The sequence below is a fragment of the Vulpes lagopus genome, chromosome 8 (genome assembly GCF_018345385.1).
Source record: "Vulpes lagopus strain Blue_001 chromosome 8, ASM1834538v1, whole genome shotgun sequence".
NCBI classification, from domain to species: Eukaryota; Metazoa; Chordata; class Mammalia; order Carnivora; family Canidae; genus Vulpes; species Vulpes lagopus.
In genome coordinates this window covers 98,078,992-98,094,842 of record NC_054831.1, presented here as the reverse complement: position 1 = coordinate 98,094,842, position 15,851 = coordinate 98,078,992, and the positions used below count along the sequence as shown (strand labels likewise).

The window sequence follows — 15,851 nt, the reverse complement described above, 5'->3', positions numbered from 1 at the left end:
TTGTGCAAGTAAGAAGGTAAATTCACATATTCTCTATAGACGCAAATTGTCAAGATCTATTGAAATTTAAAAAATACGATTCTAAGACCCAGCAATTCTACTTCTAAGACCTTATCCTACAAATATAGTCATCAGTATGCAAAAAAAGACAAAAGTTCAAGATTAACCAATACAGTATTGGCTGTATAAGAGCTACAGACTGGGCACGATCTAATTTGTGGTATATTTAACCAATAGGCAGCCACAGAGACTATTATTTATTTACTCAAAGGTTCTTCCCAAGATATCATTGTTATTAAATGAAAATAATGTTAAGGAGCACCAGTGTGTACAACATACCAAGTGTAGAGAAAATATACATGTTTACAAGTACACACACACATATATAAATATGCATTTACAAATACCTATATTACATATAAGTACAAATATGCAAACATTGCTAGAAAATGAAAAAAAAAAATCCCTGCACACATATACAAGAACCTGGAAATACTGGTTATCTCTTGAGAAAAGATTCAGGTGGCTAGGGGACAGGGATATGATAGAGACTTTCTAATACATATCCTTTGGAATTTAATTATTAATCATGGGACTATATTACTATTCAAAACAGGTAATTAAATTTAAAAAGTTAAAAGTGTACATTAAAAGCAAAGACATATCTCCTGATGCTATGAAGATGAATACAAATCAATTTTTTCAGAATGTGAAAATCTGAATAGAGCAGTGAAAGAACAGTACAGCTAGAACCTATTAAATCATTGGTTCAAAAAATAGGGAATTTACTAAGCATAAACGGGACCTATACCAGGCACAAGGATACAATGGAACTTGAGTCTGACCAAAACCAAACAGATAATACAATCCTATGAGTGTCTTGATGAATAAACTGAGGGTACTTGGAAACCACAAAGCAGGGGACCTATCCTAGTCTAGGAATCAAAGAAAAGTAGAATGTTTAATAGAGACAAAAAGGAGCAACAGCAGTAAGTAGATTAGGTAGGTAGAACTGGAATGTTCTAAGAGTTCAATGTGTCTGGAGTGCCTCAAATAAGTTGCAAGAAATCAGACTGGAGAGGATGGTCAGATTGCTCAGGGTCTAGAGTAAGCTATGTTAGAGTGGGGCTTTAGCCAAAGGGCAATAGAGAGACCATGTGACAAAAAGTTTTAAGCAGATGATCAGGGGGTCAAATTTCTATGTTTGAAAGGCTACATCAACTTTTGGAAAATGAAGAGAGAAAGAACACCTGGAAGATTCAGAAGGAAAAGTCTGAGGGCTAGGAAGAAGACAAAGTATTTTCTTTACTTCTAATTTAGTTAAGGAAAATCTTTAAAAAATAAAAATAAATAATTTAGTTAAGGAATGGCTCTTAATGAAACCCAAAAGAACATATAAGGTTAAAAGCAATATATTAATCTTAATAAAAGTGTACCCTTCCCAAAAAGGTGTACCCTAAAGAACATACAGAGAAAATACACAGATATTTAGGGTCATCCTGTAGTCAACTCTCAGTATCAGCTATTAGGGGGAGTGGATTATAAAAATGCAACCCATACATTATTCCAAAAAATAATTGCAAACAACAATTTTTATAAAAGTACAGATGACTGAATCTAGAGAAGCCCCCAAACTCATCACGTATGCCAAGGAACTCCTAACAAGTTGCTATAATCTTTTATTTTCCAGAAAATATAGCTGCTCATCTAATAAATCCTTCCAAATGAAGCGTTATCACCTTGTCTAAAATTCTGAAGGTCAGAGCAGCAAGGACGGCCTAAACTTGTGCAATGGCAGAGAGACTGGCAAACACTAACATTTCTTTTTCAAAAGAAACCATAAAGCCGCAGAGCACTCGCGACGAATGCCACAGCTATTTACTAGTCTGCTGTAACTAACAAAGTAGTCTTTACTACGGAGAAGTCCTATTTCGCAAAGCATCAGATGGTCAGGCCCCAGATGCTAGCTGGATTAATAAAAAAAAATACCTGAAGGCAATCTATATCACAGGAAGAAAAATGAAAGCACTACTTAATTAAGGATCTGACTTCCAGTGCCTGGAACATCCATAGTACACCAAAGGCTCTTAAGGAATTAGTGTAGAGGACTTTTGAGGCAATCTACGCTCTAATCTGTTTGCTACTTATTTTATGTATGGCCTTAGACAAGTCAATTTCCGCAATGTAAAAAATACAACCAAGTAGGACCAATAGCAGTATTTCATTAGTTGTCTGCAGTTAAATTCTTAGACTTACCTCATTAATTAGGGTCTCTAATTTGCTCTCCATTCCTAAAAAATCAGATATAGGTATATCATTATATCCATATATTTTTAGTCCATGGTAAACTAAAGGCTTAAAAATACTACCTCTCCTCCAAAAAAAGTTTAATGCTGTTTGCACTCCCTACTCCCTTTCCATAAGATGAAACATCATTAGATTTCATGTATTTATCTTACAAAAGGATTCTCTATTTTATAACTAGAACAAGTAAATGTCTGTTTAAACAACTCAACCCTGGCTCACCTCAAGAATGACGCTTCTAGACACACTGCTTGGGTATTTGTTACAGCATTTGAACTATAAATACAAATGTCCATGAGCTGATAAGCACATCTCAATCCTCTCACTGCACTACAGCTCATTTTAAAAACTGTGTCCACAAACCCTAAATCTCTCATGTTGGCCAGCAGACTAAGCATAACAAAAAAATGAAGAGCCAAAGTTAAGCTTAACTGCAACCCTATACAGTTGACCCTCATTCTAAAATAAAATTGCCATTAATTGGTCCTTTATTTCAAGAGCAGATTTAACTTCTAACACCTAAAGTGTGCATACCCCTCTTTTAAAATAAATTTATTTTTTCAGAAGAGTTTTAGGCTGAGAGCAAAACTGAGCAAACCCTTTGTTGCCAGCCATACCCAGAGCCTTCCTTATCATCAAAAGCCCACACTGGGTACACTTGTACAATTGACGAACCTACATGGATAGGTAGGCTCATTCTTGGTGTCATATCTTCTATGGGTTTTAACTGATGTATAACATGGGGGGTAAGGAAAAAAAAAAATGTATCTACTGTTACGGTATCATAGAGAGTAATTCCACTGCCCTAAAAATCCAATGTGCTATATTCACCCCTCAATTACTTCTTTTTAAGTCCCAAATTGAAATTAAGCAGTTAAGACATCCTAAATGCTAAAATGACATTCAGAATGTTGAGGATGAAAAGGTAAGGTGAAAGCTAGGGCAGAAAAAATAGGACAAAAATAAGAGCAAAGAAAAAGTAAAAGAGGGCAGCTGTATTTCAAGAATCAAAACCCTTCATCCCTTAAAGAGGTGACACACCAGATCCTTTAAGTGTTGTTTTTCCTTCCCATTCCCTTCTAAGAGGGTTTTGGCTAATACACTATAACTGAGTCTTCTTAAGTAGGCAAAGCAGTTAGTTATAGCTTAAATAAATTCCTGCTCTACATATAAACATTTATTGGAAGTGACTCATACCTTAGACTCACTTACTTTAAAGATACTAGTGGCGGAAACTATAAACAGCCCGAGTTGGATGCTCTCTTTAATATCACACTGTACACAGGCTCTACAGTCCTCTACAAAATATTCATGAATAGGATTAGCTTGATTAAACAGAACTGAAGAGATTTTATAACCTACACTCAGACTTTCCAAATGCTAAGTCCATTCCTTTCAACACATCTGTTCTTTATTCAGCACAAGAGATACACCACCATACAACATCAATTCTTTTTGCAGGCTGCTAGATCTCATCTGTTCCTTAATCATTGCTCACCCTCCTGGACTGATGCAATCTTATCCTTGCTAGCTCTCATTTTCAGTATTATTCTCTCTCTAATCTATCACTAATCACTAGCTAACTCCTATTACTGCTCTTAGGAGATTAAGTCCTACTGTAGTTTCCAAGTGTCCTAGAAATTAATTCCAAGAAGCCTTACCTTACCTTTGTTTCCAAGTCTTTAATAAGGTGCCCCAGATTACTTCTTCCTTATTTTCCTCTTCTACCATGGTCCTTTCTACCTGTTTTAAATGCCTTTTACCTGACAGCCCTCCATTTTCAGCTCAGGGACTTCTCACGTGTTGTACTAAATGCCTGGAGTGCCTCCTTCCCCCCAAGGCAATCCACTGGTCAACTTCCTCCCACCATTAAAACTTCACTCTCCATGAAATTTTATCAGATCACTGTTGGGAAATGCTACTTTTTCTAAAAGAGCAGATCACAACCCTGAGTGCACGCTAAAATCAGCTGGATTAATAAAAAATTTATGTGTGAATTTTAGTTCCATCAATGTAGAGAGTGTTTTAATTTTTTTAAATAAATTACTAATGCTCAGGCTCCATATCAGACCAATTAAAACAGACTCTCTATGCAAACTGACTCTATCTATGCAGATACTGGTGGTGGTGGGCAGGGGGTTTGGTTGTTTTTCACTTCAAAGCCCCACAGGAGTTTCCAATGAGTAGTCAGGGTTGTGAAACAGACTCTACCCAGTTTAGAAAAAGAACCTCCACAATTATACTTATCCAATATGTTCTCTAAATTTCTAAATTTATCTACATCTCACACTACTAAAATACATTTAGCACACTGTCCTGACCAATGCATATAATGTAAATATGTGAAACTGCCCTTCAGAAGGCTTAAACAATTCACAGTGATTTATATACTCTGAGCATAGGGTTTCTCTTCAACAAAATGGATAAAATACTGTCTACCTTGCAGGATTGTCATGAAAATCAAGCAAGATACTGAATGTTAACACATTTAGGGAAGCAAATGACTTTATAAGGGTGCAAATGTTAAATCCCTTCAGGTATCAAGAATAATCACTCCGATTCAATTTTTGAGAAATTTTTGAGAAACGAACAGAATTCATGTGGCAGTACAGAAGATACAAGCTATCTAGATGAGGCTGAATGGATAGATGCTGACCAAGAGTTATAATCAGAAAGTCATTCTGTATAGTGTAGACATCTCACAAATTTTACCAGAAGTATGTCCCATCCTGATCCTGTCTTTCTTTTCAAAAAATTTTTATGTAAGTGAAACATGGTTAAAATTAATATCAAAACCAATAAAAACCTGGAGAAATAAGTCTTTGAAAGTAAGTAAAATATATAGCCCAGGGAGGCGTCTGATTCTTACAGTCCTTTGGCCACAACGTGTGAGAAGGGTTGTTTCCAAATTACATACAAGCACCAGCATCTGGTCAGTTTTCATGCTCTCCTTCCTTGGTCCTTGTGTTTTGAAGCACCCCAATACCTAGAGAGAAACTGATGCCACTGGCTCCCCCACTAGAAATGTGAAAGTGAATAATCCTTATTCCTTTAGATATCAAAAACAAAGGTAAAAGACCATAAAGTTAAAACTCAGATGGGTATTTGAGAAAATAGGCCAGTAATACCAAGTAATGACAATTTCAATAAAGTGACAGGGGCTACGAGGACTGGTGGTACTATATACGGAAGAATTCTGTGGATGAATATGGGCTTACTAAGAAAGCACACTATAAGGGATAACAGATATTGGTCTTGGGCAGAGGAGGCGAAAGGAATGGCATATAAGACATATTATTTTCCAGAAGACTCCTAACTTCAAGAGTCTAAATTAAGAGCCTACACCTAAAAAGGGAAGCAGTAATAATGAACACACACAGAACAGCATAGTTCTATCATATTTATCACACTATACATCAATCGTCTATTTATTGTTTCGAAGTCAGAAACTGTGCCGTATCCCCAACACCTATCAGAATGCCTGATATATAATAAACTATTAATAAAAATGTATTTAAATCTGCCATAAGAAAAAACTAGAAGATCACATGGTTTTATGGTATGGCATAATCATTTATATTCTATATATCAAAACATCCTCTCTCTCTAGTAAATGCCCACTTGACCTGCAAAGTTGGTTGTAGTGGATGAGAAAAATAAGTAGTACCAAAATGAAAGAGCCTCAGGCAAAGACTAGATTTACAAGCACAACTTTAAAAAGGAACACCTCCCTACTCATTCTACTCATAGGAGACAGTATCAAAAAGTTAACTTAAGGTTAACCAACAATGAAAGGCTATTTCATTTCATGTCAAGCAAGTTTTCACAAAACAAATCCCAATAACCATTAACCATGAACCTGAATTTATTTAGCTCTCTATGTAAGTACATGGCACAGTATCCATCCATCCACTACATGTAATCAAGACCCTAAATGTTTAAGATGGTTAGGTTCTAATGCCTATGTTCAATGGTATTAGGCACTCTAATACCATTTCTATTACTTTAATCAAAAGAGATAGTATGTGGTGTGAGAACAACCTAACCTATATTTGGTCAACAACTGGACCAGAAGAGTGAAAATGAGTAGTACCCAAGGCTTAAAAATTATATCTATTCTTAAACTCAGAGGTATGATCTCAAAAAAATAAACACCTTGAAAGATTATTTTAGGTTGCAGGACAGAAGTGTTAAAACGAAAGTAGATGCTGAATCCAAGAATTAAGCTTTGTGAAAGATTAATGTAATATTAAGGACAAGTATCTTGTGACTGGTTAGAATGGGTCTGGATGATCTCTCAAGGAACCCTGTCCAAGATATTCCACACTCAAACCTCTTCTCCACTTAAACAAGACACAGGCTTAACCGGCTCTTTGCTATTTTCTAGATTCAAAAAAATCATGACACATAAAACAAGCTGACACATAACCTTTCCCCATAGTTCCTTAAGTAATTTTTGCCTTAAGAATGAAGGGACTAGGCAATGAATATAGATTCCTAGGTTACTTTGTTTATAATTCTAGAAGCAACAAGTGACTATGGAAAAGGGCTTTAAAGACTTAAACCGCTGAATCTTCATGCTTATAGTTAATGTCAGAATTCAATTTGCTCTCACCAATTAGGAAAATTTAATTCAATGTTATCAACTGTAGGTTTTCTGAGACTCTTTGGTAGTAACAGAAAAAATTTACTACAGGGACTTCTGTATCTTAAAAAAAAAAAAAAACCAAAACACTAAAGTACACATAGTATCCAATTTCATACTATTATGCACAAACATGTGTCAGCACTTAAAAGAGAAAACTAGGAGTGAAGGAACCTAGGGTTTGGTTGAGGTTATGCCCCAAATTAACATGTGATCTTGGCAAATAATCCAACCTCAGATTCTTTGCTTATAAAATGATGAATCTATCACCCTGCTTATTATCTTATAGAGTTTCTTGTGAGGATCCAACTAGATAAACTGAAAACAATGAAGGCCTCCACGAAAAAATGCTCCACATCACTTGCCATCAGGGAAATAGAAATCAAAACCACAAAGAGATACCACTTCACATGGGTCAGAATGGCTAAATTTTACAATTCAGGAAACAACAGATTGTGGCAAGGATGCAGAGAAAGTGGAACTCTCTTATACTGCTGGTGGAGCAGCCACTCTGGAAAACAGTATGGGGGTTCCTCAAAAGTTAAAAACAAAGCTATCCTATGACCCAGCAATTGCATTATTAGGTATTTATACAAAGGAGACAAACATAGTGATTCGAAGGAGCACATGCAATGTTTCTAACAGCAATGCCCACAACAGCTGAACTATGGAAAGAACCCAGATGTCCATCCACAGATGAATGGAAAAAGAAGATGTGGTATATACTCACACAATGGAATATTACTCAGCCAACAACAACAACAAAAAGAAATCTTATCATTTGCAATAAGGTGGATGGAACAGAAGGGTATTATGCTAAGCGAAATAAGTCACTCATATGTGGAATTTAAGAAACAAAACAGATAAGCATAGGGGAAGGGAGGGTAAAATAAAATAAGACAAAACCAGACACGGAGGCAAACCATAAGAGACTGAATTATAGGAAACAAAATGAGGGTTGCTAGAGGGTTGGAGTGTGGGGGGATAGGGTAACTGTGTGATGAACATTAGAGAGCACATGTGATGTAACGAGCGCTGGGTGCTATAAGCAACTGATGAATCACTAAACTCTACCTCAGAAACTAATAATACACTATATGTTAATTGGTTTTTTAAAAAAGAAAACTATGAAGGCCTAACTACACATACGTGGAACCATTATCATGCTAGTTACCAAGTAAAAGGAAATTATTAAACCACAAATTCCCCCATCTTACCCACTCCACAGAGCCTTATAATATTGCTACGTCGTTCATTTTTATTACCTACATTCACAGTCCATTTGTGAGAGTCTGCATGATGACATGTAAGGATGAACCGGCAGAAGAATAAACGTGGCAAAATACGTAAGAGAATTAGGCCATTTAAAATCTTTCCTAAAGATTTCCTACTTTAAACTCCAAGATTCCCGATAAACCCTTTGAAATCTTTAAGTTCATGATTTCAGATGCTTAATTAAAGCATTCTTTTTTAGCAACACTTAATTAAGAAATAGTATTATTTTTGTTCTTATGACCTTCTAGTTACTGTACCAGTATCACTTTTTACCAGATTAATTCAACTGGGCTCTTTAACACTGCTCTTTAGGGCCTTTCCTATGACTGAGAAGCAATTTCCTACACATCCTCCTTACTGGGCTGTAGAAAGCTGTGTATAGTTCCTAAATAGAATTCTCCCTTTACTGCCACAGTTCTTGACAGTCTGGTTTCCATGCTATAGAAGAAAGGTTCCTGATTACCACTACAAGCTGAATGAATCTAGACAAGTCCCTTACCATGACTTGGGATTCTGTTTCCATATTTATAAAAATGAGAACTCGGTTAACTTCAAGGATATTTCTGGTTGATCCTTCTCTTCACATGACATATATCAATGGTGTGACTTAGAGACCCCAAAGAACAATCCCATCATAGTTGCAGGTTTCAAATATTCAAAACATTTCTCATCCCTCCCCCAGTCCCCAAAGGATAATTAACTGTCAAACAAGTAAGAGATGTTTTAACAGAAGTTTTCAGATTTCCCAATAAAGCCTATCTAGCTACCGGGTGCTTAGGAGGCTCAGGTGGTTAAGCATCTGCCTTTGGCTCAGGTCATGATCTCAGGGTCCTGGGATCAGAGCCTCGTGTCAGCCTCCCTGCTCAGTGAGAAGTCTGCTTCTCCCTCTCCCTGCTGGTCCCCCTGCTTGTGCCTTCTCTCTGTCAAATAAATAAAAATCTTAAAAAAAAAAAAAAAAAGACTACTTAGCTATATAACAGTAAGACTATAAGTTTTAGAGTCACTGGATTCCAAAAGTGAATTGAATCAGAAGGATAACAGGAAGTCACATGCAAAATAAATAAATTATACATGACTGTCCATTTCCAGAAACAAGTCTAATTTCATACCAGGTCATCATCACCTGTGGTAGTGAACAATCTCAATACATTTAACCTCTAACATTTTTAACTTTAGAATACCAAAAATGTCAGATGAGCTTTAGCAGATCACTGTATTCCAGTCCAATCTGGGGATGTTGAACTAAGAGGCCTGAACGGAGGAGGGCGGAAGGGAGCAGGGCAGAATGAGGAGGTGGTAGCACAGGATGAGCCTAGATAGAAGAGTTTCCCTTCCAGGTAAGATTTCATCAGAATGGTTAACTCTAATGTTTAAAAACCAAAAATCCAAAAAAAAAAAAAAAAAAAACAACCAAAAATCCAGTAATCAATGATTCACTAAGAAACTATACGCAAGAACCTCTGCTAGGCATGTGGAAGAGATACACCGATAAATTCAGAAAATTGAAGAGGCTCTTAGTATTTTAATCCTCAGCACCCTGTGTTTGAAGTGCATGTGGGTAGCCTGCCATCCTTCAGTTGGATTCTTTATACCCCCTCTTCTCCAGTGCAGTCTGAAAACATAACATTAAAAGAAAACACCCAACTGTTAATACTTCAGGAAATATGCTGCCTCATTGAGTGACACAGAATGACTTGGGAATTCAGAGGCTATCCATCTGGTTTTAGTAATCAGAGAAGACTTATTGGGATTACTTTTGAGCAGGGCCTTGAAAGATAAGAATAAATTCATTTCAGTTTACCTGTTGGCCCTCAGAATAGGTCTTATTTATATATGAGCATAACTGATTGAAGAAGCATGTTCTGGAATAAGGTCAAGGATCACCATTAGGAAGCATGCAGAACATCAAGTCACCAGTCAACCGCAGTCTGGAGCAGCCCTTCTTCACTCATGTGATTTCCATTGTCCCAGTCATTACATTAGTGCTCATTCAACTACAAAGTTTTTTTTTTTTTTTTTTGCAATAACCACTAATGTTTTATACGATACAGATGTGGTATAGAAGTGGGAGGAAACAAAACAGCTTCTTTAAAGTGAAAAAAAGCTTGTGGGGAGTCTCCCAGACAGCGTTTTCTAGTGTGCACACCACTATCCAATGCAAATGACCACTCCCTTCAAGTTGTCTACTTTTACCTCCCACCAATTCCATCATGCATCTAAGGAGCATAAATATGTACATGACTGTAGGTTGGGATAACACACGTTGTAATGATTTCCATTACAACTTCATGGACAATATATCCGTCCACGTATTCACCTTTAAAATGTACCTACATAAGAAGATAAACCTATTATGTATATATGTATGTTTGGGTTTCTGGTAAAGGCAAAAGGCAAAGGCTGAAAGACTATTAAAAGTCTCTATCCTAGGGACACCTGGGTGACTCAGTGGTTGAGCATCTGCTTCGGCTCAAGATGTCATCCCAGGGTTCTGGGATCGAGTCCCACATCAGGATCCTGCATGGAGCCTGCTTCTCCTCCCTCTGCCTATGTCTCTGCCTCTCTCTCCCTCTCTCTCATGAATAAATAAATAAAATACTTTTTTTTAAAAAAAAGCTTTCAAATGCTGTATCATAGGGTTCTAATATATTTAGTAGTAACACCTATATTCGTAAAGGCTTAGAATGTAAAGAACTTAATAATTTTATTGCACCCCAGATTTTAAATAATATGCAAATCCTACTTTTATTGGAATGCAGTGAACCCTAGTTCACCTGAAAAAGAAATGACAGTAACAGCACTGCTTAAGGACAGTAATTTGAAGAGAAAACAAAAAGAAACCCTAACCCAAGTAGAGGAGACATCGCTTTCCCACTGGTGTGCCTGGTAACTAACTTCTAACGCTCTAAGCAGTATAAATTATCTTTTCACATCCAGGTTAATGTTGTGTCCAGTCGTTAACACCAATTATCTCAAAAAAACATCATTACCTAGAGAGGGTCGACCAGATAACAGAGAAGTCAATCCGGCTTCACAGAACTTGGTCAAACTTGCTTAGAAACCAGGAGGGTGTGGATGTGACAGCAACGTCACCACTGGCCAGGCTAGAGGATCACAAGCCATCAACAAAGGTGGGTGCGTGCGTGTCAGGGCGATGGAGTCGAGCACCCCGCACACCTGTACTACCTGTCTCTAGTTCTTTCAGTACTCGAATTGAAAGAAAACTGTACTCTCTGTCCATGCGTTTTCTCCTCCAACAATATAAATTATTTCCCAGCCTGGCTGGCATCTCACTCCACACCCCAAGCCAGTGACATAAAACATCTTCCCCAGGAGGAGCCTATACCCTAGAGACACACTAGCCGCAGGCCTTTCCTTTTCCTTGGGAGTTCAGCGCGCACGTCCACCCCTTCACTCTGCTCTCCGGGTTCCCTCCCTACACGGTGTGAAAACATCAACATCCGGTCGCCCACCCCCAGCCTCCCAGCGACGCCTCGCGCGGACGAGGTCACCCCTCGGCCTCCCCTTCAGTCGCCACCTCGGAGCAGCCTACCGAGCACTTCTTCCCGCGGCTCCCCCCGCCCCCACAGTCAAGGCCGAGAGCCCGGCCTTCTCCGCATCCTTCTTCCATGGAAGGGGGACCAGAAAAAAAAAAAAAAAAGAAAAAAAGAAAGAAAAAAGAAAAGAAAGGCATGCTCGAGAAGCGACCGGCGAAGCAGCCTGATCAGCTCCGGGGTTTCAGGGTTGGCCTCCCCCGCCCGCCGCCCCCCGCCCCTCCCCGGCCTCGGGCCGCCGGTCGCTTCTGCAAAGCCTGAACCCACTGATGTCCGCGCTCTCCCCGCCCCCCGCCCCCTCAGAGATGCGGCCGGGAGGGCAGACGCGCGGCTGCGAGGCTGCGAGGCTGCGAGGCCGGGCGTCCCTCCCCAAGGAAGCCCGCCGCCCTCGGCGCCCGGGAGGGTGGAGGCCGCGGCCCGCGACCCCGCGCCTCACCCGCCCAGGCGCCCCGGGCCTCGCCGGCGCCGCTCCCCGCCGCCCGCGCCGCCCGCACCGCAGCGGCCCCCGGGGCGGCCCCCACGCCGGCCTCGCTCCACACGCGCCACACACAAAAGCGCCGCGGCCGCCGCCTTCCCGCCCCCACAGCCCGGCCGAGCGATCAATGGGGCGCCGGCCCCGTCCCCTCGGCGGACGCGCGGCTGCGGGCCCGGCCGGCGCGGGCGGCGGCGACGCTCACCATCGCTCCGCTTGATCTCCACGTAAATCCCGATCTGGATCTTGCCGAAGTTGGCCGTTGCCATCACCTCATCTGGAGCGGCGGCGGCAGGCCGGGGGAGGGGGACCGGAGGGCGGAAAAGGCGGGGAGGGGGCGGGGTGGGGGCGGGGGGGGGAGCGGTTGGCCGCGGCCGCGCCGGCCCGGGCGACAGCGTGAACGCGAGCCGGGGCCGCGAGGAGCAGCGGCGGGCAGCCGGCGGGGGGCCCGGGCCTTGCGGGCCGGCGGGAGGACGCGCACGCCGGGGCGCGGGGTGAAGCGAGGGCCGGGCCGTCCGGCGGCGCGGGGAGAGTGGGAGGGCCCGCGCCGCCCGCCCGGGAGCCGACGCTGGGGGGCGGGGCGCCGCGCGCCTGCGCAGAGCGCGCCGCCCGCGTCCCTTCCTGCTCGGCCCGCCTCTCGCCGGCGCCCTGGGCGCCCCCTGCGCGGCTGCGCGGCCCCGGGCGGGCGGGCGGGAGGGCGTCGGCCGCGCTCGGCGGCGCCGGGAGAGCGCGCGTGGCGCCGCCCCGAAGGAGCCGGGGTCGCGTTTGATTTCGGCGCGCGGCCTAGAAGAGGCGGGAACCCGCGCGCTGGCGGCTTCCATGATGCGGCCCCGCGGCCCTGTAGGTTGGGGGCTTCCCGGGGGGTGTGTGGGGCGTGCGGGGCCTGCGGGCCGGGCGCCGACGGCTCGGGCTCGGGCTCGGGCTCGGGCTCGGGGACAGGCGGCCGGCGCAGTCACACCCCTGCGGTGCCCCCCGCCCCCCGCTGCCTCGGGGCCTCGCTTCTAGCCTGAGGCGGCGCCCCGACGGCTGCCGGCTGCAGCCCCCGCTGTTCGCAGGGTTCGGGGCTCCCTGGGCTCGGGCCCACGGAGCCCCTGACGGGATCCGGGGACAAAGGCAGACCCGGGCGCCGGCTGAGGAACGTGCCTCTTCTGCAGCGTCCCGGACGACTCGGCCCACATCAACGTGCGAGGCAAGGCCGCGGCCCGCGGAGGAGCAGGAGGCCGGCGGGCGTGGAACGTGGAGGCCTCAGCTCCGCGCAGGAACCTGCCGGGGCTCCCACGTGTTACGGGGGAAACACGCCTCCCGTGTCTCACTCTCTCGAGGAATTGTTAACCTCCTGTTAATGAGTAAAAATACCCAGATTTAAACATTGGAAGCTAGACACAGGCGTGTTGCGTGCTTATGTGCGTACACGCGCACAACCCAAGGTAATCAAGTCGCCCGACCCTAAAAAATATTGAAAGACTCAGACTCTCATCTAACTTGGACGCATTGAAGGCATGCTTATCGAAAGAATGAAGTTTCTGAAATCCGTTTAAAAGGAAGCATCATTTCTATGAGAAAAAAAAAAAACAGCGCTGGGTAGAAAACTTTGAAAATAACGTCTACTTTTTTTTTTTTTTTTTTTGCGGGGGGCGGGTAGAGGGAGGGAGAGAATCTTAGAATCTTAAGTAGGCTTGATCCCTAGCAGGGAGCCCCACCTAGGGCTCCATCTCACAACCCCAGAGATCCTGACCTGAGCCAAAACCAAGAGTGAGATGCTCAACGGACTGAGCCACCTAGGTGCCCCATAACCTCTTTTCTATTCCAGAAATGACAGGACTATGAATCTCACCGCAGGACCTCTGTTTCATAATAAGATTTGACCAAATCAAGATTTGGTTGTTTTTTGTTTTAAGTAATCTTAAGAGCTTCACCTGTACTCTTTGGGTTCTGCATAGTAGAACTCATTCTCTGATGTCTCTGTCTGACGTATAAAGCATCTTTTTATTTGCTTGCAAATGCTTTACATAATGTAAAGAAATCAAGCTATGCAGCTTTTAAATTTAAAACTGCTTCATAAAATATGTTTTATCATGGTTGCTGACACACACACCTTGTACCCTGTGGGTTATGTAATTAAGAAGTCTAAACCTTTAATCCGTATACAGAGGTATTTTAAAAATACGTATATGATCCTGCTCCATAAAAAATGTATGAGACACGCCACATGTCAAATATAAAAACATTTCCTTTGTAGGTCATCCCCAAAAGGCATATGTTTTTTGGTACATACCAGTATATATATTTACCAAGACTTGCGTCTTGGGCTTTGTGTGCAAGTAGCCTTCAAAAGAACAGTCATAAATGCAATGTGGCTATATTTCCAGCAACATTCTAGATCAAGAATTCTGACTCTGACTCAGGCATTTGAAAAATATATAACCCTAACTAGAAGAGTGACAAGCACACACTAGACAGGGACGTTTGTCCAGTAAGTTAACTTGTTGAACTGCTCTGAATCTCTCTTACCTCTTAGAGTAGCCTCGAAAAGTAACTCTGTTCTCTCAACTGCAGAAAATTTTTGTGAGGGTCAAATGAAATAATAAAACATGGCAGTGGCCTTGATTTTTAAAAAGTATAATACAAGTTTAAAAACAAAGCAAAGCCATCCTATAAAAAATAAACCCAGACTCTAATCCTGAAGTCATTCATTAGAATTTTATGTCCAGTGATATAAAATTAAACACAGTTGGCGTTGGCTCTGGCCCTCATCACCTGACATTTGGCAAGAGAGCAAGAGCTTCACAGATCTGTGTATTCTTTTACCACCTCCAGTCCATCCGACCTTCACTGACGGGATACTTCTGCTCAATAATCATTTCTGCCAAGTCATAACCTAGTAAGAGCGGTTGCTGTTGACCTACCCTATCCTGAGTTGATAAACTATTTTTTTAAAAAAACATTGTTATTTTAATCCAACCAAGCCAGTCTCCTTATTATGCCTGGATTTATTTTTAAAATTCCTCTGCTTTGGGGTCATTAGTACAGAAATCTTAAGAGTTTTATTCTGAGGAAGAGGCGGTTAAACTAGTGAGATTGAGGCAGCAGCCAGCACTTACCTTAACCACTAACTTGCTGTTCTGGTGGAAAAGCAAAGGTACAACTTGGCTCCAGTTTTGGCTCAGATTTTCTGTACTTGTCTACATCTTCTAACTTGAAATTTTCCATTTAATATTTGCATCTATTCTCAATTACTCCCACAGTTTGTGGATCTACAATCAAATGGAGAAAATAGGTAGGGTTGGCAGAAACTGTCTTTGATTTTAGTATTGTCCACTACATTTGCCCAGAAGTTTCTTGGAGACTTTTTTTTTTTTTTTTAGAACTTTTGGTTATGATTCCTCTTCCCTTTAATTTACTCAGATTTAAACTCTAATTAAACTGGTGTAACTTCACTGTAATTAATTTTAGTCCATACACAAATATACTGAAAATATCTGGAGATACAAATCCCAATTTTACCTGCTCTAAAATATCCACTCTTTCCTTCTCCACTGGATTTCTCTCTACTGCCTACAAACATATTCAGGCAATTTTCTCCTGGGGGAAAAAAATCTCT

The 15,851-nt window shown here is 42.0% G+C and overlaps 1 protein-coding gene and 1 long non-coding RNA gene across 5 annotated transcripts in view; one reads left to right on the top strand and one right to left on the bottom strand.

Annotated features, from left to right (window-relative positions):
* The window catches only part of KIF2A (kinesin family member 2A), a 76,914-nt gene extending 64,167 nt beyond the window's left edge, over positions 1–12,747 (bottom strand). For 2 of the 4 annotated variants that reach the window (XM_041766199.1, XM_041766200.1), the window contains exon 1: positions 12,456–12,747. In XM_041766199.1, the coding sequence (XP_041622133.1) occupies positions 12,456–12,519 (64 nt within the window). In that variant the 5' untranslated portion in view covers positions 12,520–12,747. The remainder of the gene's footprint in view (positions 1–12,455) is intronic. The other 2 variants (XM_041766201.1, XM_041766202.1) reach the window with 1 other exon arrangement.
* Positions 12,748–12,882: 135 nt separating this feature from the next.
* Positions 12,883–13,839, top strand: LOC121497507. Its single transcript, XR_005989487.1, has 2 exons — positions 12,883–13,090; positions 13,405–13,839. It is a non-coding gene; the product is annotated as an uncharacterized LOC121497507 (long non-coding RNA).
* The last annotated feature ends 2,012 nt before the right edge of the window (positions 13,840–15,851 follow it).